Source organism: Mycteria americana, chromosome Z (genome assembly GCF_035582795.1).
Source record: "Mycteria americana isolate JAX WOST 10 ecotype Jacksonville Zoo and Gardens chromosome Z, USCA_MyAme_1.0, whole genome shotgun sequence".
NCBI classification, from domain to species: Eukaryota; Metazoa; Chordata; class Aves; order Ciconiiformes; family Ciconiidae; genus Mycteria; species Mycteria americana.
Window position 1 is genome coordinate 58,819,330 of NC_134396.1, and position 27,055 is coordinate 58,846,384.

A 27,055-nucleotide genomic window follows, 5' to 3' on the forward strand; every position below is an offset into this window, starting at 1 on the left:
TGAAGTCTTCATGAAATAAGTGAAGCTTAAGACAGACAGAGAGATGTAAAATGCAGTTCAGTAGATTTCAGTGTTTTCAGCCACTGCTTTAAATTGCTATTTTAAATTCCAGTGAGTGGAATAATAGAGAAATTATCATGTCTAGTAACTGCAGTTGGCCTTTGTAAAGAATGGCTTGTTAGGAGGCTTTATGATTTACTGAGGCCACAGCTGGCTGCCAGCAGAGCTACAGGAATGTGTTCTCTCTTGGGCCTGGTACCTAGAGATGAAAAGGATCCAAAGCTGGCACAAAAGCAAATAAATGCTTTGACTTTAAATAAAGCATCATAATTTATAAGAGGCTCTGCTTCTCAATCCCAATGAGGTACATGGATCAGCAGCAGCTCTTTGAGGTTGAGCAGAATTGTCTGCCTGGCTCGACTGCAATTCTGGTATCTGCAGTCTACAGATTTGGAAGCATTTTCATGGTTTGGGCTTGGAATCGTTTCTTTATCCATGCTGTTTCTTTTCCACAAATTCTCGCTGTTCTGTCTTCCATTCCTTTATGTTTCATTAGCTGCTTTACTGTTTGATAAATAATTGTACCACTGTTTGCACCCGGCAGCTCTTTATCATGATGTAGAGCACTGGGGAACTAATCACCAAATACACGTGAAGGTTTATAGGTACATTTTGTCATCTGTTATTTGCTTGATTTTTACTCTCCAAGAGAATTGTTCCTACAGTAGCAGAGTTCAGAGCTGGGACACAAACTCCTATTGAGATGTCCTAATACCTCAGGAAAAAACAAAAACATGTGAGCTCCTTAAGAGGTTTTTTTTTTTTTGAGAGAGAGATACACACACACATGAATACACACATAAATTTATACCAGCTTCCCTATTTCTGCAGCTGTTTCTCAACAGTCTGCTGATGAAAACAGTATTTCTGTGGTCTGGTGTCTGAGATGAAGAATAGAAATGAGGCAGACAATTATTAAAGGAACTCCTGAATGCTTGTCAGGGTGAGAAAGAATGGGTTTGGTTTTCCCTTTTTGGTCTTACTTCTCATATTTAAACACTAGTGCTTTTCCCTGCACTCCAGTCTTGTTTTGCTTTGCTATTTACTTGCTTCTAAGGGTGAAAGAGTTTGGGAGAGAAATAACTAGCTGAAGAGATCCTGTAATTAATATAAACTGCAGGAAGCGAGTGTGACAGATGAGTTGAAAAGCCCTATGTTCCGTTGCTTATCTCAAGTGACATATGGTCCTAGAGTACGAGCAAAGGCAGTGGATTGCAGGGCTTCTTTTTCTTTTGCTCTAGTAGAAGGCAGAAGAGTGTCCGTGTGTTCCACAGGGCAGGAATATAGGAGCTGAAATAACACTCCTTGAGAAGCGAGTGGAAAATTCTGGGGATTACAGAACAGCATTTCCTTCTTCTAAAATTGAGACTATGTGACATTTTTCAGTGTCAGGCTATGTGAATCACAGTTATGGTTACCAAAGTAAAAGAGAAAAAAATCTGCTAGAAACAAAATACTTTATTTCTGAAACAGATTTGGTTTTCTTCAGAACACACAGATGTTAAATGATTTTCAACTTGCATTTTTAGTGTCAGCTGAAATAGAGTAAGAGTGCAGTTTCATTCTCAAGCTGCAGTAAAACAGTGAAGTGGTACTGTTATTCTGGCCAAAGAAAAGGTGAGGTTTGTAGAAAAACAAATCTTTAGTTGTACTCCAGAGCTCAAAATCCTATGGTTAGTTTATAATAACATTAATTGCACATTTTCCTGTAAACACTGCAAACATGTGGTCTGACATTCAAGAGGTGTAATAGCGATTTATCCAAAAGTTTTCCTAGTCCTGCCAAAAATCTAATCACTTTGATATAAATCTGACAGGAAAAAAACTATGTTGGTTGCTGTGGCTTCATAGTTTTCAAAATCACCATTCTAAGTAGCTCGTATTTTTAGTAAAACTATTCAGTTGTGGATAAACTTACACACCATTTGGGACCCAATCTGATGTACTTTCTGGGGCATTACCCAGTTTTCATTGAGTCTTTAATTGCTCTTCTAATGAGTGTAAAATTTAGTCTTGTATTTGATTAGGACCATTTGTTTTTCTTTCAGCTCTCCATTTGCATTTAGATCTTGCTTATTAGTTATTTGTTAGGGAGACTGTCTTTAGAAGAAACATACACTGAAAAAATTATAGTGGCATTGTTATTATAACTGATAAGGGACATAAGCACTTTGATTAGATGCTGTCCTGTTTTCAAGAGCCAACCTGCCTTTAGCATTTCAGTCCTAGCTTTGTCCAGAGGCACTACCATTTCAGCTCACCCTCAGCAACAAGTCTTCCTAATGTGCTGTTTTATTTTATACTAAATCTGGAAAAGGATAATGTTACTAGGGAGGCAAGAAAAAGAAAAGAAACCAGAGCTTCTTTTAGCTGACCATTCAACTGAATATTGACCAACTGTCTTCATGAGAAAGAAATAGATGGTGGTGAATAAGCTAGAGTCTAGTTTTCCAAGAAGCTCAATGATTTTCCCAAATCAATACAGCTCATCAGGCTTCAGAACAAAGGCTGCGGGAGATGCGACAGTGATGGAAGTGGCTGTGTGTTCTTTTGTGTATTAAGCACACGGGCTCATGGGGAAACAGGCCTTCTTCAGTTATTTCAGTGTTTATTCTTCTATATGCTCTGGGATAATCTTCTAGATTAAGAAAATATATTACAGTTGTTATTAGGTGGGATGAAGAAGTTGTCTCCTTAATGGCCCAACTCCATGGCTTCCAAGAGGTACTCCTCACTATATCATTGCTGCTTCTTTTCTGAATGCAAATGGGAGTATGTAATGCAAGTCCAGGGAATACATGTTTTGTTTGCATATCATTAAAGGTATAAGACAGCTTTTTCAAGCTAGGGTGGTGGTTGCTACTCTAAATATATTGAATTGATGACTTCATAATGAAGGGGGAAAGAAAGGGCATGCCATTTGAATAAAGTATCCATGAAATTTAGGTTGATGTTACTCAGAACTTACTGGAAATCACATGGCTATGAACTAAGTTTGTTATGCTGTTGAAGAAGCTGTTGTAGTTTATGTGGCTAGAGTAATGCCAACCTGCTTTAGCCACCAGCAGGGCAACATTAACTAAAATAGCAGGTTTTAGCCTCTCAGCCCTTTAACCTTTAAGCTTACTATGCTTTCATAAAGTAGTAAATTAACACCACAGCTAAGCGTCTCAAAGGTTTATGACTGTACCAGCAGTATTTCATTATGCTTCTTTTCCTTAATGCTACCCGATCTTCTCAGCTTCATTGCTATACAGTATTTGTTCAGATAAAGTCCAGTGTCCAGGATGACTAATTGCAGATCTGTGCTCCAGATGGTTTGATTACAGGATGTGGTTAAAGTGACTTTTCAAACATTCAGCACAGCAGTAGGGCTCTTTAAAACAAAACAAAACAAAACAAAAAAACCCCCACCAACAAAACCAAAAGAACCCCACCAGTCTTGTATTTCCAGGCCACCTGACAGTCATTACATTCTCAGGCTTGCTGATGTTGATGTCTGTTACATGTGCACCTGCTGTAGATGTAGTTAAGTTCTTGTGCCATACTAGACAGAGAGTGTGATTAAAGTAGTAAATAAACTGTATGTCTACCAGATCAGTATTCAGTGTAGAAGACTTGACTTTATATGTAGAATGTTTACTGTTAATTTTACATTACTTTCTTGATGGAAGCAATCAGGGAGAAATAAGCCATTTGCATTGCAAGTCTAATATAAACATCGTTCTGTGTTTTTTTTATGCCTGGATGAATTGCAGGTGTATATGTGGATCTGGGATTGATGATGATGTGGTGGATGTTGTGAGGCAAATGAGTTATACTGGTCTTACTAGACCAATGGCAATGAAAAAGCTTGAGATAATCCTAAAATTATAGATTTTCATCTCGCTGCTTTTTGTACTTCATATACTTTAGTTACTGTTAGAACAGTGATGTCAAATAGACATATGTGGGATTAAAAAACTCACAGTGCCAGATGCAGAATAAAATGTGTTTAATTCATGGTGGCGGTGTACTCACTGATGACAGATATGCTGTGGTTTGGCTATCGCAGGCATGTTTGTATTATGTGTATTTGGCAAGGCTGGGACAAAAGGCAAATGGAATTTGGTTTGCAAACAAATTTGTGGATTCACTGATCATAAAGATCTGAGGAATTGATTTTGCTCTAATGTTACGTCAAGTGATGATGTGATGCCTTCTCAATATTGAAAATTGCATCTCAGCATTGAAGAGCTGCTATGACACAGGAATATTGCTACAAGCATTTGTCGTATTAAACTTTTAAAGAAGTAATCTTGCAAAAATTGCTACAAAGTATAGTATACTGTGGGAGATCTTCCTCTGGCATCAGCAAAAGTTGTCTTAAAATGACACTCAATAGGAAAGGCAGTAGACAGTACTGTTAACCAAATGGGAACTTCGAGCAAGTAGGACTCCACTTTACTTTTAAATGTGACTTATGTGACTTTTTAAACATAAGTGACTTTTGGTGACTGAAAAGCAAACAAATTATTCCTAGTTTTGGAATATCATTTAAATATTCTTCAACAAATCAGAAGTGTTGAGAAAGACACTGTGCAGATCTGCTTTGTCCAGAATTTTGCAGATACTTTTGGCCAGATTCTCTAAGAACAGAGGGAACAGCTCCTTTTACAAAAATAAAGGCGTACCCATTCACCTGTTCAGATAACTGGTCTTTTGAGTTTTCTGGGAAAATAGTCAACCTGAATGAAAACAGAATTTTGTAGCAGTTGCTGTGATCTGAACACAAAAGCAGCCTATGCTGTAAACATTGTCATGCTTTCCAGTCTGATTAATTGAGTAATGTCTACTTATATTGGAATTTGAATGTGTTTGCTTTCTAAAGCCAGTATTTTCAAAAACTGGGGCCTTCGTTTAAGATAGTAATCTGTTAATTTGATTCCTAACCACATTATCTCATTTTCAAAGTTCTGAATACAAAGCATAAAAATTCTTGGCTTATGTGCATTGCAGAAAACGAAGTCGAGAAAGCAAAAAGATTAGTATCTGGTTTAGACTAGATCCCTCAGTCTTTTGTTCTGTAGATGAAGGAACATGTGTGAGAGTGTATCCTGTTAGACTTGAGTAGATCCTTACCGGCTTGATGTGGCTGCTAGAAATGCAGTGTCAAAGTAGTCCACATGAATGGTACCCTGGCTTGGTACTGAAGATGCCTTGTGATTGTGATGTTTTTACGTCAAAATAGCACATCTGCATTTGTTAGGCTGACTTTAAAAGAGCATGGCTCTTTTTTCAAATAGTAAACCACAAATTTAGGTAGTTGATTTCCAATTTGTGATGACATACTTCATTCTATAAATTTAGTTAATAGTAAATAGCCAATTTTAGTTCTGGTCTTTGTGATGCAGTCACTGAAAAGAAGGACAGGAGGGGAGAGGAAAGAGAACAGATCCATCGCATCCACAGAACTCAGAAAAAGTGCTTCTTTCTGTAGATTTCTGAAAATGATTTTGTTACAGATCACTTTTGGGACATGTGACTTCTCATTCCATAATAAAATGCAAGTACAAATTGTCACAGTTATTTTGTACAGATTACATTTTATCTATCAGAACTGCTTATGTAAAATGGTTTTGTGCTCTAGACATGCATTAGTTTTTCCTATCTGTTTTTGGGTAATTTTTTGCCATAAACGTTGTGGTTATGAATGTGACAAGTAAAGAAAAAAGCTCGTAATGGTACATGCACTGTGAAGGAAAATGCCAAAATACAGAATCTTTTCTTGCTCCTAAAAGGCTAGTGAAATTCCCCTTGATGCTAAAGGAGGGACTTCCATTGACAGTGGTGCGCAGTAGGTAACATCCTGTGTGTACCTTTGCCGTACATGAAGGCTTTTGTGTATGATCCTGCCTTGGCTAACAATGGATTTGAGCAGAAAAGGTACTGACTAGCGTAGGTGAACTGTAAAACTTCTAGGTAACATGACCCCATTTTCTTGCATTAGACACCATTTCGTAATTCCTACACATAACACGTTCACCACTTACTGTGTCTACTCCTTAATGATAAAGAGTAGCATGGGTAGTAGCTTTTGAAATTTTCGTTTTCTTATTTGTGTCTGCTTTAATTTAGGGTATTTGACACTGAAGACTGCGGAGGATATTGATAGTTTCAGATATACTGCAACGGTGAATACTTATGTAGTTTGCAAATGGAATGATAAACCAAATTAAATCAAGAAATTTACACCCTTGTTTTGGGATAAGTTTTGCTCTATTACATCCAAATCTTGTGAACTGTGCTCTGGTCATTGGTGAAGCTCTTGAGTTGACACCCTTACTTGGTGGAAGAAACGTTTGCATGTAGTCTAAATATATTCACTATTGTTTGATCCAACCTCACAAGAACAGGATTAGATATTTGGCCAGGTTTCCTGAATTGGAATCTTAAGAGTTCCGATACCCTCAGGTACATGGCATTAAGAGCATCTGAATTTTTCTCTCGGTCTTCCATAATGGTTACTTTAAATAGTTTAGCCTCTTAGGCTTTTTTTAAGGTGAAAATACATCTCTATATTCAGACAGTATGAAACCCGCAGGTTCCTCAGATTGTCTTTGCATTTTCACTTTTGTTCAGGCAATGCTAAATAAATGATTGTTACATGATGCGTAGTCTAATGTAATGGGAAGTCTCATTACAGGGACTTCTTATGACTTGACACAGCCCCAGTGATGTTTGATGCTGTATGTGACATAGTACTTCCTTCGTAAGAGAGAGGGAGTATGTGGAGAGCTATGCCCCGGCACACACACGCTCAAAAGAGGAGGTGGAACAACTTAGGGAAGGGTTAGCGCATCTATGACTGCATGTGCAGTGTACTCAGATGCAATACTCGGAGGTGAACTGACGCCTGCTGTAGTACTATTTGTGTACTGCCTCTCAGAGAGTGCAGAAAAGTCCCAGCAGAGGTTCTTGTTTTGGGCCTGAACTCTGTGCCAGGACAAATATTTTGGATCCTGTCCTGTAAAAGAAACCTGTAATAGTATACGCTGACTGGGTGCAGCAAGAATAATCCTTTCTCTTCAGTAGTGCATCTAGTATGTAGTGTGAACTACTTACCTTTTGCACATCTCCGTTTTCATTTTCCAGTGCTTTGGTCTAATAAGCCTCCAGTTGCATGTTTCTTTAGGGGTCGGTCCCATGTTACTCCCATGTTACTTATATTCTTTTGATCCACTTCTATGATAATCTTAGAAGATTAAGTGAGCTACCTTCACTGCCAGTTCTGTGGAGTCTTACCTGTGGCTGAGTAATGTACTGTTCATTAGGGAAAGGAAATTTATTCTAACGCAGCATGGAGATTAACCTTCCCTCCTACTTACATACTGGGGGTTTTGCTAAGACTAACAAACTTAATGAGATGCTAAATGTAACTGACTTTAAGGGAGGAACTTAACTTGTGTTTTGAAGTATTGACTTTCCTACTCTGGAAGGTCACGCGAATATCTTCTAAGTTAGAATTACTGAAATGTGTATTGATTTCAGGGGGTTTTATTATTATATCTACTCCATGCCTTCTACTTTGCCCTCTTTTCTATTAACAGGTAACAGACTATTCCTAGGTCTGTTATATAAATTACTAAATAAACAAAGCACACGTAGAGGTAGACAAGACAAATATTGAGGAAGACTGAGACTTATTTAGGAATACACCTTGATATAAAAAAACAAAAAACAACCAAACACCACCACAAACCCTAACAAATTTTAACAAAAGGATAAAGGAGAACTAGCCGGGGAAAAATGAATGGCACGGTTAGTTCTCCTGCACTACTCCGTGGGAAGTCAGAAAGCCCTCCTTGCTTTGTACGTTTCGGAGATTGGACAAACACTGCAAATGGACAGGAGGGAGCAACGGTGCTGCTGCAGGGGGATGGGATGCATAACATGACAGAATTTAGCGACGGAAAACACCCGTGATTTCCACTCGGAGCATTACGGAGTCACAGCTGACAAGCTATTACGGCGGAAGGAAAGCATCAAGGTTACCAGAGAAACACCTTTTTAATCTCTCTCTCTAGCATGCGAGTGGCAGTTGGGAACATAGCTTGGAGTTGCTTGTTGCGAGAAACCCGATTTCCACTGACAGGTATTTCCTCTGTGGATCTACTGACGTGTTCTCCTCTTCGCGTTTTTTGCCCATCCGTTTGAGTAGGTGCACAGGTTTCAAGACAGGGCGTGATTTCAGCACTCGAGGAAAACGACACGGCATCTGCTGTCCCAGAGCCCAGACGCTCCCCTCCACTTTGGGGCCAGTGGCAGAGGCGCTGCGGAAGCGCCCGCACCCCTCCCGGACGGGGGCCGGTTCCGGCGGAGCCCGCCGGGCCGCCCTCGGCCGCAGCAGCCGCTTCCCGGCGATCGGACTCCTCTGCCCGCCTAGCACCCCGCAGGCGCCGTCCGCGCCGGGGAGGCGGCAGCGGGCGGTTTCCGCTGCAGGGCGCGGGTGCCGTCGGCGAGGTGTCGCGCCCCCGGGCCGCGGCCGCCCTCCCCGGCGGGCTCGGCGCTGCCCGCGCAGCCGGGCGGCAGCCACGGCCACGCGCTGCCCGCGCCGCTCCCGCCCGGGGAGCGCTGCCTGCCGGCGCGCGCCGCCCCACCCCCACCCCGCTGGCCCCCGCCACCAATGGGCTGGCGGCGGCGGGCGCCGCGGGGCTGGGCGCGGCCAATCAGGAGCCGCAGCTGGCGGCGGGCGCGGGCCAATGGCGGCAGGGGCCGGGGCGCCCCGCGGGGCTGGCGGCGACAGGGCGGCGGCGAGAGCCTTCCGCGGCGGCGGGCGGGAGCGGGCTGAGGCGGGAGCGGGCTGAGGCGGGCGGCCCCCGGCAGCGCCCCCGCCCTCTCCGCCGCTTTTTGCGGCGGTGGTTCTCGTTCGAAGCGGGCGAGGGTGAAATGCGTTTGGTTTTTTTCCAGGCTGCCAGGTTTGCGTAGGTCATAAAAACACGGCATAGCGATTTAACCCTCATCCTTCTAGGCGTTCCAGGCCTGGCTCTGACCCTGGCTGGAAGAGCCGTTTATCTGTCAACCTTCAGACCAGCTCGTCCCAGCGTACGAAATTCTAGTCGCCTTATCATAATGGCAACTTAAAACCATGTGGGGAATAATTTCAAAATCTGCTACAGAGAATTTTCAAGGAAATCGCTTCTTCTTGGTACCTCTGCTAACAACGCTTCACATACTTCCCCGCTGTTAAAAGGCCCCTGAGGAAATGAGCGGCTGGTCTCATGTTTCTTCACCTTGGTGCAGCAGAGAGGGATGGTTTTAGTGCAAAATTAGAAACCGCACTGGTAAGACAAAGCGAAAAGACTGGCTGGAAACTCTCTGGCACAATGCCATTATTATATCCCTTACAGAAACGCTACAGCTAGAAGGAGGGAAGTGTAGAGGAAAAACAAGTCACAAGGCTGGCAGCTGCGAGTTAGTGTCTTCACGCCTCTCACAAATTGGAAACATTTTGCATCATGCCTTTCTTTGTGCTAGGTAAAATAAATTCTTTATTTCAGTGTACGTTCTAACGAGAAGAGATGGCTGGTTCAGTAACACTACTTTGTGTTTTTCTGTGGAAGTGAATGAATTAAAGGGGTCATTATGCTGGCTAGTCCATACACATGATGATAAATTATGTGAAAAATTGTTTGAGGGCAACCTGAAAGCATTTGAATTACATCCCCCACATTTATTTTATTGTTACTTAGGTTATCCTAAGTACACATTTTACAGTGATAATTCAAATAAACCAAAATTAGAAGTCTGCTTTAGGTGGGCAGATGAATTTACATTTAATAAAAGTCGTACGTGGAAAAGCAATTTACAGTACATTTTTTAAAGGATCCCTCTTTCTAGGTATCTGTATTGCCATTCCTCTTGGCCTTGCTGTATGGTCGCAATTTCATCTCTAGTCCCTCACTTTCCACAGAAGAAAAAGCAAGGCAAATAATACACATTCCCATCTATATCTGCTGCACAAAACTTGCAATGCATACGTGTGTGTGTGTTTGTGTTTGGATATATGCAATTTCAAATAAATAGAAGCATCATTATCATATTGTTCAAAGCAAAGCAGATTCTTCTCAGTCACCTACTGATTTAAACACTGTAACTGCTGCTTAGTTTATGCTGGCTGGCTGCCAAGCGAAAGCAATTATGTGCAATAATAGCAAAATTAAGAGGTGAGTGTTGCTGTTTTACAGCAGGACATGGCAAAACCCATTTCCTTCTGTCAGCTGTATCTTGATTACACACACAGTCACAAAGGCACACGCTCTCTTTTACACACATACACATGCGCATACACACTCTTGTTGTCGTTTGCTGTCTTTCCTGTGGGTTTTAACTAGAGGTCACTGAAACCAGAAAAGAGGAAGAGTGTAGACCACAGCGTTTGAAAGCAAATGAGAATAAAGCTCTCACTTTGTGGGAAAGGAGAGAAAAAATGAAAGAAGAGCAAAACAAAAAGCCTACCCCAATTATTGTTCTGACTGTGATAATACTTTGTTTTTCTCCCACTGGCAGGTGTCCTAGTGGTAAATGTTACGTGGAGGAACAAGACTTATGTGGGAACACTGCTGGACTGCACAAAGCATGACTGGGCCCCTCCGAGGTAGGCAATCATTCTGAGTCTGTTTTTTCTCTGCTGTATTTTCACCCCCAATCTCTGTCAAGAGACTGTACTGAGATTAATAAAAACCAACTGGTTATAATTGAAAACATGCACCAGTGAAACGACTAATTCTCTGTCCACACTGAAGTGCGGGGTGGGAGGTTTTATTTCTTTTTGGTTTGTGTTTTTGAGAGGGAAGGGGAAATACACAGGATTCAATCAGATGGCAATTTAAAAATGGATTTCTGTAAGTTCGGAAAATTTTTCTCTCCATTGTTCTAATTAGGTGGGTTTCTTCTTACCATCTTTGTCCTTTTTTAATGACTTTCCCTTTGAGACTGTAACATTCTCATTTGGAAGAAGGACATCTTCCCTTTTCCTGTATGAAGATTCTGTTATGGGAAGTGGTGTCGTTTTGGTATTTATTCAGTTCACAGCTCCTGCTGATGAAATCTGCTCTTGTTTATATAGGTTTTGTGAATCGCCAACGAGTGACCTGGAAATGCGCGGAGGACGGGGCAGGGGAAAGCGGGCAAGGTCTGCTGCAGCTGCAGCTGTACCTGGGAATGATGCAAGTTTTGCAGAGTCCAGAGGACTTCAGAATAAGAATCGAGGTGGTGCCAACGGGAAGGGGAGGAGGGGCAGCCTTAACTCAAGTGGGCGCAGGACACCCCCAAACTGCGCCATGGATGAAGTCAAAGCCAGCCCCTCATCCACAAACAAGAGGAAAACTAAGCCTCCAATGGAGCTAGATTTGAACTCCAGTTCGGAGGACAATAAATCTGGAAAACGTGTTCGTACTAACTCTAGAAGCACTCCCACCACCCCACAGGGGAAACCTGAGACTACTTTTTTGGACCAAGGCTGCTCTTCTCCAGTGCTGATTGACTGTCCTCACCCCAACTGCAACAAAAAGTACAAGCACATTAATGGACTACGATACCATCAGGCTCATGCACATTTAGACCCAGAAAACAAACTGGAGTTTGAGCCTGACAGTGAAGACAAAATTTCAGACTGTGAGGAAGCACTGAGTAATGTGGCACTTGAATGCAGTGAGCCAAGCACAAATTTGCCAGGCTTTGATCCACTGAAAGCACCGACATCTCCTTCCTCCATCACTACCCCAGGGACCCCTAAGGGAAAAAGGGAACTGACCAGCAATGGCCCCGGTTCAGTTATCAGTTCCAAAACTGGCAAGAATTCTGGCAAAAAGAAGGGTCTGAACAGTGAATTGAACAGCCTCCCGGTAATTTCTAATATGGCAGCCACACTGGATAATTGCTCGGTAGCAGATGGCAATTTGCAAACCGAAATGCCAAAATTGGAGGCTGAAGGGTTAATCGACAAGAAAAGTTTGGGTGATAAAGGCAAGAAAGCAAACAATTGCAAAGTGGATAAAAACCTTTCCAAACTGAAAACAGCCAGGCCCATTGCCCCAGCGCCAGCACCGACTCCTCCCCAATTAATAGCTATACCTACTACAGCCTTTACAACCACCACTACAGGGACAATACCGGGACTGCCCTCTCTAACAACTACTATTGTTCAGGCTACACCAAAGAGCCCTCCGCTAAAACCTATTCAACCAAAGCCCACAATTATGGGAGAACCAAGCACTGTAAACCCAGCTCTCACATCACTCAAAGACAAAAAGAAAAAGGAGAAGCGAAAGCTGAAGGACAAAGAAAGCAAGGAGACAGGAAGCCCCAAGATGGATGGTAAGCTGGGAAAGCTGGAGGATTCAAAAGGGTCTGGGAAAGACTTGTCTGGACATTTTTTAAAGGACCATCTCAACAAGAATGAAGTGCTAGCTAATGGACTGTCAGAGTCTCAAGAGAGCAGGATGGCAAGTATTAAGGCTGAAGCTGATAAGGTTTACACGTTCACAGACAATGCGCCCAGCCCTTCCATAGGGAGTGCCTCCAGGATGGAATGCAGCACTTTGGTGAATGGACAATCTGCCATGGCGCCACTGCACGTGTTGACACAAAACGGTGCAGATAGCGCGGCCGCTAAAACCAACAGCCCTGCTTACTCGGATATCTCTGATGCGGCTGATGATGGTGGCTCTGACAGCAGGTCAGAGGGCATGAGGTCAAAGGCCAGCTCTCCGTCGGATATTATTTCTAATAAGGACGGTGTTGTAAAAGGACATTCTTCAACCACAGCACAATCGGCTCAAGCAAAAGAGTCCCATTCTCCCTATTACCATGGCTACGATCCTTATTATTCCCCAAGTTACATGCACTCTGGACAGGTCAGTGCCCCAGCAGCTGGGAACAGCAGTACCCCACAGGGACTGAAGATCAAAAAGGAGGCTGAGGAAGAGGCTGAAAAGAAAGAGAAGGCAGAACCGTCAGATGCCAAGAAAAGTGAAAGCACTTCCTCTAATTTGCAGCCACAACATCAGTCAGTAATAACGCAAAGACACCCTGCACTTGCTCAGTCACTTTATTATGGACAGTATGCCTATGGGCTCTATATGGACCAAAAGTCCTTAATGGCTTCTAACCCTGCTTACAGGCAGCAGTATGAAAAATACTATGAGGACCAGAGACTAGCAGAACAGAAAATGGCACAAACTGGGAGGGACTGTGAAAGGAAGAATGACCCCCCCTTGAAGGAGATTGGGAAGGATGACAACAAGCAGAAGAATATTCCATCTGCCACTATTTCAAAGGCCCCTTCAACTCCAGAGTCCAGCAAAAATAACACTAAAATAGGGTCATCAGTCCCTAACAAAGGTGAGGAGACAAGCAAATCACAGATCCTTTCCAATCACCAGCAGCAGCTTCAGTCTGACAGTTTCAAAGCCAAACAAATGGAAAACCACCAGCTCATAAAGGAGGCTGTGGAGATGAAATCTGTTATGGACTCCATGAAGCAAACAGGAGTAGATCCAACCACAAGATTTAAACAGGTGAGATCACAGGACATGCAACACGAGTGTCTTGATTTATCCTTGTCATGTGAGATTTTGTCCCTGATTCTGCTATGTTCTTCTGCCTTTGCAGGCAAACAAGCTCCACCATCCTTTTTTCATGCTGGATAGTACTGTAGTCTGTGAATAGACCAATAGACCTTTCAGTTGAGCTGTTTGGGGAAAAAAAAAAAAAAAAAGATCTGGCAAGGTGCTGACAGAACCCAGGCTTAAGACCTGAATAGACTATTTTAAATTACATGCATGAATAAAATAGAATTAGATTTCTCTTCTGGATGTAAATTCTAAGCAGTTTGCTTAGTTCAGAAATGAGAAATTTCAAGCAAAATAAGCAGCTTTCATTGTGAGAGGACTTAAAGTAGATTTGAAACATGGTTTGAAGTGTTTCTTTTTTTTGTTAAATGACAGTTGGCATTTACTAAAGATGGGTGAGCTGGTTCTTTGAAGAGCTGGCTTGAAGCTCAGCTCTTTATCTTAACCCAAGGTGACCTTTTTGAAGCAGTTAAGTTCCCCTTCTCTCCTCAACCAACCTCAAGCCCCTACAGACCTACACAATGGATGAAATCCTCTCTCCATTGAAGTCAGTGATAGTTTTGCCATTGACTTCAGTGGAATCAGAATTTCATCCAGTGGCTTCACGCTGACCTTCCTAGATGTCACATTGCCTTCATTCGAGGCAATGTGACTGTCTATGTGCTCTGAACTGGAGCCTCAGTGCTTGATGCTTTCATGTTCTGGTGTACGGTACATCCCAGACTTCACCCTTACGGGCTGTCTTTCAAGATACGGTGGGGTGAGGTGAGTGGGAGTTAGGGAGCTCTAAAGGAAGTGGGATGGTACAGCCCCGAGTAGGAGGAGATTTCTGCTGATTCAAATGAGTACTTGAAGCAGACTGTCCAAGCATCTAGTTGTACGCTTATGTTTCTGTTGCATGTGCCATAAATGTGTATCAACTGGAGACAATGTTTACAATTGGCTCTTGTGTATCCTGTATTAGAAAAAAAAGTCTTCCTGTTACTGCTCACTACTGATTTGGTGTAGTTCTGTAAAAAACCCACCTACCTAATTCTATAACGTGTTTATAAACTGGTCTATATAATATATTATGCAAAAATGTATTTATGATATCCTATACATGTTCTTTAAACCATGTGGTCCTGATCCTGTAAATACTTATCCATGTGTAATTTTACAAACTTGAAATAAGACTGTCAGCTGAAGAAGTCTGCCTTAATGTCTGACTTCCACTGATTCCTGAATGGTTGTAATATCAGAGGCAGCATTAGCATCTTTCCAGCTAGATCAGTTTTTCAGGTTCATTGTTCCAGGTAATCTGAGTGCTCTGGCATATCATTAGCCAGCTTTAATTTTGTGGTTCACAGATATTTTTTGCTCTCTAGTGGGAAAATCTCTCTGTGGGCTTTAATTAAAATGTTTTATGAATAGCGTGGTCTCAGAACTTTGATACAATGCATATGTATTTCATGATTAAACTAGTTAAAGGCATGAAGAAGGATATAAGATGAAGCAATTGAATTAAATTTTGATAATAGTCTCTTGCTCCTTCATGGGAATATTGGTTTGACTTTGAGTTCAAGGCACTCTGTAGCAAGCAAACCTCTCCTCTATGTAATAGGGATATGTTATTAAAACAGCTATTAAAAATACATCAACTGAAGTATGGGAGATATCAATAACGATCTTATTTCAACATCTAAGTTCAGAATAAAAGGTTTTTTCTCCTCCATATTAGGATCCAGATTCACGAACATGGCATCATTATGTTTATCAGCCCAAATACCTTGATCAGCAAAAATCAGAAGAACTTGATCGTGAGAAAAAGTTAAAAGAAGACAGCCCTAGAAAAACACCTAACAAGGAAAGTTCCCTGCCTAACCTTCCTGTCTCATTAGCAAGCATTAAAGAGGAGCCTAAAGAGGTCAAGCGTTCTGATTCTCAATCAGTGGATGACAGCAAGATAAAAAACGACGATCGAAAGACTCCTGTAAATTGGAAGGACTCTCGGGGTGCTAGAGTAGCAGTTTCCTCACCAATGAGTCAGCATCAGTCATATATCCAGTACTTGCATGCTTATCCTTATCCACAGATGTACGATCCCAACCATCCAGCCTATCGCGCAGTCTCTCCTGTCCTAATGCACAGCTATCCTGGTATGTATTCTGAAATTTGCTTTGCACGCTAGTTAAGATTTACACCCTCAAAGTGCAGTAAAGCCTGCATTTTAATATTTCTGTTAGTAGCTAGGGTAAATTAGAAGCTTCATGGGTGACATTTGTTTTGCTTGTGCTTCCACTAGGGAAAGTTCTGTAGATGAAACTGATTTAATGCAAGATGTTCCTTTTATGAACTGTCACAGTTCCCAGCTACAGTTTTCTCAACCCTTGACAGTCTGCTATTGCTGTTAGACTGACACATAGTTTATTGCCTATAAAAATATTCTAAGCACTTACTGTCAGAACCATTATAGTTACTATTCCTTTCACTTAAAGAGGACCCATAAATGTCTGAAATGGCTATCAGCTCAACCCTCTTTATAACCTCCATTCATCAGGGTAAATTAGGTGAAGAAATTGAAGAGCAAAGATGCCGTTTGATAGTCACGTGATCCATTTTTGATGTTATCCTCTGTCCTGGCATCCCCTCCTCCCACCTTGATATAACCAAAAAGTAAAAACAATAACTTGATGTGGTATTTATTGTTTACCTGCAGGGGCCTATCTCTCTCCAGGATTTCATTATCCAGTTTATGGGAAGATGTCAGGGAGAGAAGAGGCAGAGAAAGTCAATACCAGCCCGAGCATCAATGCGAAAGCAACCACTGAGTCCAAAGCACTGGATTTGCTCCAGCAGCATGCCAACCAGTATCGCAGCAAGTCCCCTGTTGTAAGGCTTCATCTGTTGTTACTGAAGAGTAGTACATATGGGGAGGGGTAGAGAACATCATTTTAAGAAGCACACAATCTGGTATCAAGCTCTGAATGCATTATTCTTCTTTATAGTACTGCTTAAAATAAAAGCAATTTATAGTCAGGATGCTTCTGTGGCATAAACTGGAAGTGACATGTATAACACAGTTCTGTGCTCAGAGTCTTCCTATCTTAAATGAATGGATTTATGTAGAAACATAGATTCAGAGATACCTCCTGGTGCACAGTTTATTGCAGTTAAACAGGAAGCTCCTGTTTGGAAACATAATGAAATGAGAAGTTGGGCTGTGGGATTTGGTAATAACCCCTCCCTATATTTGCCAGGAAGCTATATCTTCCAAATAGCAGATTACCAGCCCCCATTTCTGAAGATTTCCATATTGGAGCAAATACTGTTATTTTACTTTCAGATAAGTTGGTGCTAGTTTTAGTTGTAAGCAAGTCACTGACTCTGATTCTATTTTCACAAGGGCTTTCTTGCTATTCAGGCAGGCTTGATCCCCAGAGTGCATTAAAGAGGGCTGAGGATTCATTTACATCAGCTTTCAGCAGCTCGACTAGGTTGTTCAGGCATTGGCAAGTCAGCCAAGCTTTAGGGAGCCCAAAACTAGAAGTCATCATGGTGGCTTCAAGCTGCACTGTGTTGCCTCAAAATCTCTGTGCCTTGGAAAATCTTCCATTAGTCAGATACACCAGCTTTAGAGTAGAATCAAGTGCAAATAATTCAGTAAAGATACTTCTTCTTCAGAAAAAATCAGCTTCATCATTTGAATTCAAAAAGGTTGTTGCCAAGTAATGGCAAGTGTGGTTTTGTTGTGATTTCGTCTCTCTTGAAATTCTCACATCAGTTTCCTTTCACTTTCTATTACTAGCCTGTGGAAAAATCAGCAGCTGAGCGTGAACGGGAAGCAGAAAGGGAACGAGACCGTCATTCTCCTTTTAGCCAGCGGCATCTCCATACACACCATCACACACATGTTGGAATGGGTTACCCCCTTATACCTGGACAGTATGACCCATTTCAAGGTAAGCAGAAGATTTCCAATGGTGGGATTAGCTTGCCTCATAGAGTTGTTACCTTGACATTGGAAATCATGCCTACGTGAAGCATTTTGAATAGAGACCCCCTTGTTAAATCAGGAGTGCTTTACATTTAGGAAGAAAGCTTGAAAATTCACAGCATGGGCTAACAGCAAATTAATAGCTTCATGCCTGAGAAATACCAAGTTTTGTTTCCCAAACTGGGTGTTAGAGCATTATTAAAGATGTACCAGTTTAGGCTGTCATTCACGTGAATGTTTTGATTCCTGCTGCAAACTGACATTAACTGGCTGAAAGGCAGTAAAAACAAACCAAACAACCTCCTTTTTGTATAATTAGGGTTGTGTAAGCAATGGAAGAAGTGTAGCAAAGACAAAAGCTTTTTATACTGAACATATTTTATGTACAAGGCATTGCAGTCACAAGGGTTTGAGCTTGTTATAATTTGACTGTCTGAAAGAGGACTCTTTGTATTTTGGCAAATGCAGTGCACAAAGTTGCAGTCAGGGAAAAAGCAGCACAGTAAGATACGATTCATTCTCCCTAGGTTTTATACCAGTCTTTGAGTGTTTTTCTCTAACCCTGGACTCTAGCTGAATTAAAAGGTGATTTCCTCCCATGCAGAAAAGTACATGCTATCACAATTGGTGGCTAAATGACATTAATTCATTATGTTCACTTGGTGCCTCAGCAGTTATTTTTCCTCTGTAAAAGTCTTGACATTTCTCAGTTTGATTTAGTGATTCCATATGCCTTTTGGGATGCATTATGCTTGTTCAGTAGGAAAACTGTAAAAATGCTAAGTTATTATGGAAGTATTGTATTCTGAGCAGCTGGCATGTCGTTTCTGTAATTCACTGTGACTTTTGATTCTTGTTGTTTCCTGGTACCTATTATTTCTACTGAGCTTCCTATTCAGGAACTCATACAAACCACTTAGCATCATGCAGTGCACTACTTGGAAAGGAATACAATAAGTAGGAATGCTGTATTTTCTTGTAAAATATCTATCAAGGACAATTCAGTTTACTCTATGAAGGCATATTGATCATACTGGGCAGACTGTCTTAACACTGTTGCCTGAAATATTTGCCATTTATGTAGTGTTAAAACCCCACTGTTTTCTGATGGTGGTGTTTTTTGTCTGTTTGTCTTAGAGATACTTCCTAAGATTTCTCTGAGCACAAAAATCCATTAAAACCAGAAGTACATCAACATTCCTTTGTTTCTTCTTTCCCTCAGGATTGACCTCTGCTGCCCTTGTTGCCACTCAGCAGGTGGCTGCACAGGCATCTGCATCTGGTATGTTTCCTGCACAAAGAAGGTAAATAGCCAGTACATCTTAAATTATGTATCTTAACATAGAGAGAAGAAAGCAAATCATAGATTTTATAGCCTGATGGTCTGCAGTTCCACATATGACACAGTTTTCAAGGATGAAGAAAAACTCGGGACTTTGGGTTAATTGTAGTTTTATTCTCTTTAATGTGACATTTTGTCATTAGTTGTGTCCTTTAACTGTTACGTAGATCATTAAGAAGGAACAAGTAGTCTGTCTTCTGAGATATTCACTAGACTATGTTTTAAGGACTGGTATTAAGATAAAACAAGCGATTATGAAATATAATTTAAGATCCAAATTTTTTATAAAGGAGTTTAAAGTTCACGTTCAGTTAGATCCCTATACTACCAGGAAAACTTAAGATTTTATCTATTCTGCAAGTCTGCCTGGTTTGCTGATTTTGCTTTCAGAGAGGTTTGCTTGGGAGTCCATTAGAGGTGACATTGTATTTAAGTTACATACCTGTTCCACACATTTGCCTCTAAGTTATTTACTAGGTTTTCAGTAGAATTTACTCTTTAACCATGACCCTTACTCTTCAAGAGGAAAGAGACTCTTCTGTATTATAACGATCATATCTCAGGTGAAAAAACCAAAGCATTCTTAACATTAGGGTTTCTTTCATCGCTGTCATGTTAAGCCTCAGAGTTTAATGTATTAAGTAGTACTGTAACATTCCATGGTTATGGGTGTCTTTCTGAAACCTGACTCTGAAAACAAGCAACATGTAAGGCTCTTAGCTGGAATTATTTGAGTGAGAAAGGTTTGTAGCCCTGAAAGAGCTGATGGATGCTAGGGTGTCAGAACCCAGAAGATAAATCCCAGCACAGGTTACTTGTTAGTATGTTGTTCCTGGCAGGGGAGGGACGAGGACATGGCTTGCTGTGTTTCCTTCTTGGGATTGAGAGTACCGTGCAGATTTCATTTCATGGTGTGTCCAAGGTGCAAAAAAAACCTAGGAGGAAAGGATACTGCATACTAAAACATTCTTCTTTCTCTTTTCAGAGAATGATGAGTTTGGAGATGTACATTGTCATGTGACTGGATCACATGAGGAAGCGCTTTATTACAGACATCAGTTCCATGGTGTTAATTTGAAATGCCTTAATGGCAGGCAAAAACCAGTCATTTCATTTTTGTAAATTGCAGATTTTATCACAGAGTAACAAATGTTGCTGTAATTAGACTTCTGTTTTTATATATATATATGCGTATATATATATATATACATATATATATAAAAATATATATATATTCTTTACTTTTTTTGTATCAGTACCAAGGCTCGCACACAGGGTCTGCTGCTAAGTTGCGAACCACACAGTAAAAGGAGATATGTATTTGTCATGTTTAGAAAGCGTTAACTGCAAAAGGCTGTTTGTTTCTTTTCTCTTCTTCTTCCTTTTTTTTTTCTTCTTTTTGTTTCTTTCCAATTGTAAATAAATAATGTTATGTATCAGTGTGCCTGAACCTTGCATACCCTTCTGATATTTCCCAAAAGCTCTCAGAGAGGCTAACTGTGATGACACTTTGGTACAATGTAGACGTCTATTTGGTGGCTCCTATTAAGATGCATCAGTGTAAAATGTTACTGTATTCACTGTTTCATTGTAATTGTGTATTGTGAAAAATATACCTTTGGAAGGCATGGGGATTCTAGTACCACAAAAACTGTGTTGTATATAATGTATAGATTTTAAATGGAGATAATGAGCATCTGTGAATAATGAAATGTCTTTTTTGATAATCTTGAATGGCAGATAACCTAATAGCCTGCATACCAGAAGACATCTGTGATTGTTCTATTACTTGAATAGTCCTGCAGTCTTTTTTTTAATGTTTACAATTACCCAGTTTTAGAAGAGAGACTTCAATGCCATTGCCTGGTTACTTGTTTTATGCTGTAATCTAGTTTATTTTATGTAAAACGTATATCGAATGCTTTCATTTTTATACCTGCCTTAACTAATTTGGCAATCAGAATAAAGAAAAAAAGTTGTTTTTGTACTTTCCTGGTGTCTATGGGCCACATGGAAAGATGTGTCATAGGTGTAGGTAGCAGAGGCTGCAGCTACCACACAGCTACTAGTCTGCATCCCCAGAGGTTCTCCCTGGGGCTCAGTTACTGGTGTGCACCTGCAGCCTCCCGTGCCTCCCTGCTGGGCCTGTGGTGTTGTCCTCTCCCAGCGGGTGACGTGGGGCCCAAGCCAGATGGCAGTGGACCTCTTTCAGTTGACCCTGATCGGCTCAAAAAAGGCCCATAGTAACACCTTGGATGGTATTAGTGGAACTTAAGTCTCTAATACCTGTTTTAGAGCAGCTCTGCGTGCTATAAATTATAGGCAAATTTTTTCTATTATATCTGTATTGCTGCCCCCCTCCCCCCAATTAATAGATGGCTAAAAACAGAGGACCTGTCAATTAAAAAAAAAAAAGGTCCCTTGCTGTGCTTAACCTGCATTACCACAAAATAAATATTTTATGTGGCTAGACCACCTGTTTTGTTACAGTGCGGTTAACACAGTACACAGTAATATGAAATCACTAATCATGACATGAAAAAAAATCAGATTTACTGGTCAGGTTTTTGAGGCTTTAACTTTTGTCCTTTCCTGCATATCCCAGTTATATTGATTGTCAAAAGTGTTTTTTAAAGTTTTACTGCTTTTTTTGGTTTTGTGTCTGTTTTTTTGACAGGGTGAATTACTACAAGTTAAAGCTTGTTCTTGAAGTCGGTTCCATTTCTCCTACCTTGTGAATACTTAATACAGAAGGATGAATTAAAGATTCCCAACAGACAAGCACACTTGGACTTTTTATATTACTATGATGAATCTGCCATTAATATTGCTATAATTGTTTTATTTTTATAGGCATAAAATCTGTTCCCTTAGTGACTAGTTATAAGGTTTATTGATTTTTACTACACATCATTCATCTGTGGCTTACTCTTATTGTCTTGTTCTGAATACATTCAGAAGTCTCACAGTGGTGACATGTTACAAATTAGCCTCATAAAAAATGGGAAGGAAGGGGTGTTTTCTTTGGAAAGGGGATATTGTGAATGCAGGGCTCTTGAAATAATAAATGCCTTATTACTTCTATAGTAAAGGCTCAGATGGCTTTTGTTTTGAAATGTACCATTGATTTTTTTTTCAGCCTAGACCATTAATGCTTCTGCAGCAAAACGGATCCTATAAATTCACACTATTGGTGATTTTGATTTAGTGGTGTTTAAGATTGAGTGTCATAAGTAACTGGAATGAATTACTCTGATTGATACAGGGTAAGCAACAGTTAAAATGATAATTAATGTTATAGCTTTATTATATCCTTGAAGTCTGTAAGAGGGGCTAACATCCATTGCCATTTCTTGTCTTCCGCCACTTAAGGTTATTGTCTTCCCCCTGTCTTTATAGCTTTCCTTTTGGTTTAACACTTGCCATGCTGACCTCCTTAAAGGCTGTGCAACAGTGAGCATGACTCCCTGGTTCAACACTCCCCAAAGCCAAAAAGTATCCACCCACATGACCAAGCATTGACGTGCAGCTGTTATGGTCATTTCACCACTGTGTGAGCATCCAAAGGATGAGCAAACTGAAGCAGTAATACAAGGAAGACAATTTACAAACCTGGGAACTAAGAACTACAGAGGCTGGTCACTGGAAAGGGGCAGCTGAAGCAGCATGACACAGATATATTTGCACTCTGTTTTCCACAGGAAGGGCTTGTACTTTTTGTTACCTCCATCTGACACCGCTACCATTCTGCTCTTCTAGCAGCAGCAATCAGTGACCCTGCTCCTATCTTTCATCCACATGTTGTTGGATGTCTTGCAAAGGTGAAGCAGGGCTTATGCATTGCACTTACTTCCTTGAGTTTCTAGCCTGACCATGGAATGCAGCTAGAGAAATGAAAGGTCTGTCAGTGGGAGCCCATCACACAGACCCAAAAAACCCAGCCAGGGAACTACTGTGGTGCTTGCACTGGGAAAAAATGGATGTGAACAGAGAAGTGGTTGGGGTATTTTGAGCAATCATGTAGCTCTAGAGGCTGAAACAGGACAGGGCTGAGCTGACTGGCGAGCAGGGCTAGACTAGAGCTGGTGAAAATGGGGGCTAGGAGTAACAGTTCTCCAGTTTTGTAATTTTAGATTCCCTGGTGGCCCTGGGGAACGCCTGAGAACTCACAGAGCTGATCCTGTGCTGTGCCATCCCCTGCTTGCTTCTGAAAGGTGCATTGGTTGGGCTTAACCATTGGGTCATTAGTCCCACTTGTCACTCTGACAAGTGCTGGCAGGACAAGTGCCCCCAAAGGACATGAAGTTAGAGAACCCCTGAATCCATCCTAAAACACACCAGGGATTGTTGGTTGCACAAAAACTGGCATAAGCAAAGAACACCACAGTACCCCTCTGCAGCTCTCCACCCTGGCTCTTCTCAGGGAACCAGTGAAGGAGTCAAGCAGGGAACCTAGTTTGTAATTCCTTCTGGCATCACAGTCTTGTCACTATCACAACTGACAAATGTACTGTCCTCAGCTTTCTGCCTCAGAATCTCACTCTAGTGTTTGCTTGCCACACTCTCTCACTCCTCCTTCTCTCCCCTCTCTACCCCACTTGCCCACTTCATAAACCCTCTTACATCCATTTGATATCATCAAAACTCGCTCTATTTGCGCAGCTAAAAACCTTCTGCATACATTTGTGATCTCAGTCCTTGGTAAGTTCCCTCTTTCCTTTTATCATACTCCCTCCTTTGATCTGTGTTTTTTTCTGTATCTTATGCTGTGTTAATGTATCCTGTCTCTCTCCAGCCTAAAGTGTTGGGGACAGAGAACGTGTCTCACTTCAAATTCATACAGCGTAGTTCATATTTATAGTTCCCTCTGAATAATAGCTATAGAATCTCATAGATGATAGCACAAGATGCCATGACTACGTAGAGCAGACCATTATTAACAAGGAGCTTAAGATAACTGACATAAACCATTACAGTTTTAAAAGGTGTTTTGAAACCATTTAATGCCCCAAAAATTGGGAATGAGACCAAGTCCACATAGCAAGTCTGAAGCTGTATCTCCTTGTATCAGAGGGAACTGGAGACATACAGTCATTACTTAATGAACCAGCTTTGTTCTGCTTTAGAAAGAGAACTCTGTTTTCTTCATTTGTATCAGTTTTAGCCCTTTACCTAGCTTTCTGTACTAAACAGTCTATAGCATTACTGTGAACTACAGTTCTCCTTGATGTAGGTTTTTTTCTTAGGTCAGTATTTCCTAAGTTCTCATAGCTTCAGCCTTTTCTGTAAGTTTTTTTGGAGGGAATCTAAATGTTACTTTTACCAAGAAATTCAAGAAGTTTTCATTCAGGAGAGCAGACATCAGCTGAAGTTACACATGTTGCAGTGGTGGGAAGGTAGACACCATTAAAATCCCCACACTGGCTGTTAGTAATTTTTGTGCAGTGTATGCTAAATAGTGCTTTCAGCCTCAAGTAGGAGCTCTGAAACTTCTTGTCCGGACTGATAAATTAGCAAACTTAAGGATTTAGCAAAGGTAATTATTACTTGCAGCCTGGCAATATTTATCATGCAGAAAACTTGTTATTCTGCACCATAATATTATAGAGAACTGCTCTGGGGACTTTGAAAGCAGATTTTGTTGCAGACAAATGAACTCCTGCAGACTAGGCTGGTACCTGTCATTCAGTTCCAGTAGCCTCATAGTCGTTTCAGCAGCATTCTGCAGTAGTTTTGGATGGTATAATGGTGTATGTTAATTACACAATTCCATCATTTGAGTTTGCTGATGGTAGAATAGTGCTTGCTTATTGCTTTGAGCATAATGCTACAGGATTTCTTCATTAAACTGAACGGTGCAGCAATGCCTGCTAAAAGAAGAGCTAAATCAGGAAGCAAAGATTCTCGGCAAGCCTGTTTAAACCCTTAATACAGGAGACTAATTTTAAAGCATACCTCTTCACAGGTAGAGTAAATGACTGCAGTTCTCTTCATTGTTTTCAGGGCCCTGAGGGCACTACCAAGCCTTGCTGGCCCTGCCCAGCCTCTCATGGAGCCTCCCTCCACCCCTGCTCAGGGGCCCAGGACTCCATTTCAGCTCAGCCCGCGGCTGTCCAGTCCTGCCCCAGGGCCGCCTGGTGCCCTGGGCTGGGGCTGTACCCCAGCTGTCTTGCTCCCTGGCTGGGGTCGGTGGGATGGGACCTGCCAGCCCGCAGGAGCCCCCAGCAGACCCCAGCCCTGGGTGTGCTCTTGTGGTTGTGAACAAGGATGTGCAGTTTCTGCTCTTAGAGGACTTGGGTTTAGGCTGTCTCTAATAGAATGGTATGCAGGGAATGGACTGCAGTAAGACTCTTACTGATACTTTCTTAATTAGACAGGTGACGAGGAATTTTGTCTTTATATGCTTCAAATCAAACTCTTACAGAATAGTGGAAATGAGATGTGGAATAAAAAGCCCCAGAGTTTTCTGATTGAAGAACCTCCTGCGTAGTTAACAGGCTGCCATGAAAAAAGTCCTTTTTTTCCTTATTTTTTTCCCCTTTTTAGTCAATAGTATAAACTTGTGTTTGAGAGTCCAAGTGACACTAGAAATAACTTGAGGGGAGAGGGGATTTTTTTCCTCTCCCCATCTAATGTGGGTGGGTGACTGAAAAGGACAAGATTTGCAATTAGCTTTAAAAGGAGCTGGCCCTTAATACATGTGCTCAAACTAGGTACATTCCTTCCACAGAACAGGTTTCTCCTTGATAAGCTCCCTATTCAGCAGTGGTCAGCTCTGCTGACTGCTTCAGAAACGTGACTCTGCATCCTTCCTTTGGGGCTCTGTGCTCCCCAGAGGAAAGTGGAAGGAACCAGATCAAGGGCTAGACAGACTGCAGGGACAGTTGAAGTTTCTGCTTTTCCACTGCTTACACATGCCAGAGCAAGGCTTTTATAATCTCGTTTTGTCCACACCTTTCCCCAGCTCTGTCACTAAGTCAGTTTAAGTGTTTGCAGTGATGAGCCTCATCAAGCCACTGATTTTTAAGCAGAGCTCCAGACAGAAAAGGTCATTAAAATGTCAATGACACAATATGTCTCCCCATGCTGTACATTGGAACATAACAATTTAATACCAAGCTTCGCCGCAAGTATCTGCTGTGCTAATTCATGATCTTCCTGCTTGGAAAGAAGCTGGCTTCCTTTAATAGAGAATTTGCCAAATCCTTGGCCTCTGTAAATGGCTTGTGGCTTTGTTGAAACCAGCTGACCACTTTCCCTTTTATCTGCCAAAAGTCTGTCCCCATTTTTGGAGTTACTTCCCTAAAGAACCAAGGTACAGAAGAAACTCCTATAGAAAGAAAACACTAAAAATAGCAAGAGTCCACTGGTTTTTATGCTAGAGCACCTCTCATTAGCCTTAGGTGGGTTCTGCTTCTCCAACTCAGATAAGGATTTGGTCCCTTGAGGCAGAGCAGTAATTGCTATTCCGTACAGCTCTTCTTCCTTGAGTACATGCACATGTAAGTCTCTCTCAGATGCTCATGTACTCTCTCTGTCTTTTGTTACAGGGTCACACATAAATGCTATATGCATGATTTTATATTAATTTGCTTAGGGGTTCCTTCTGTAGCCCACTGGCAATAAAATAGCTCTCTAGGGTACTAATGACTGCTCAGCTTTGGAGTTTTATCTCTGCACCTGACACTAGGTCATGAGCTTTTAAAACCCGTCCCACTTGTAAATGGGTTAATTCTCCTAAGTTGTGGATACACTAAAATTCTGTTTTATTAAAGAAGAGTAGTATGTATATGTCAGTGTATGGGCCTGGCAAATCATTCAAGTTGTATACAGAAAGGGGAGGGAATGACTAAAGCTGGCCCTGATGGGTAGGGAGGACAAGGGGCTTTGACGTAAAAGTGACCTGGCTGAAAACTTCTGAGTCTGTTCTAAAGACTCCAGTGCTGAGCTCTGTACTGAAAGACAGGGATCTGGAGAGTCATGGGTCCTGCAAGGTCATCCAAGCAGCACAAAGAACAGTGGCATCGCATAAGTCACTGAGCTGAGCAAGCGCAGGTGAGTCCC

General features: G+C 41.5%; 1 protein-coding gene across 5 annotated transcripts in view; it reads left to right on the forward strand.

Annotated features, from left to right (window-relative positions):
• ZNF608 (zinc finger protein 608) overlaps positions 1–22,038 on the forward strand; it is a 91,004-nt gene extending 68,966 nt beyond the window's left edge. For 4 of the 5 annotated variants that reach the window (XM_075527275.1, XM_075527273.1, XM_075527277.1 and 1 more), the window contains exons 4-10: positions 10,609–10,696; positions 11,168–13,619; positions 15,394–15,811; positions 16,372–16,544; positions 17,461–17,614; positions 18,872–18,953; positions 19,977–22,038. In XM_075527275.1, coding sequence (XP_075383390.1) covers positions 10,609–10,696; positions 11,168–13,619; positions 15,394–15,811; positions 16,372–16,544; positions 17,461–17,614; positions 18,872–18,953; positions 19,977–19,983 — 3,374 coding nt within the window. In that variant the 3' untranslated portion in view covers positions 19,984–22,038. Of the gene's footprint in view, positions 1–10,608; positions 10,697–11,167; positions 13,620–15,393; positions 15,812–16,371; positions 16,545–17,460; positions 17,615–18,871; positions 18,958–19,976 lie in introns of those variants that run through there. The other variant, XM_075527278.1, reaches the window with a different exon arrangement.
• The last annotated feature ends 5,017 nt before the right edge of the window (positions 22,039–27,055 follow it).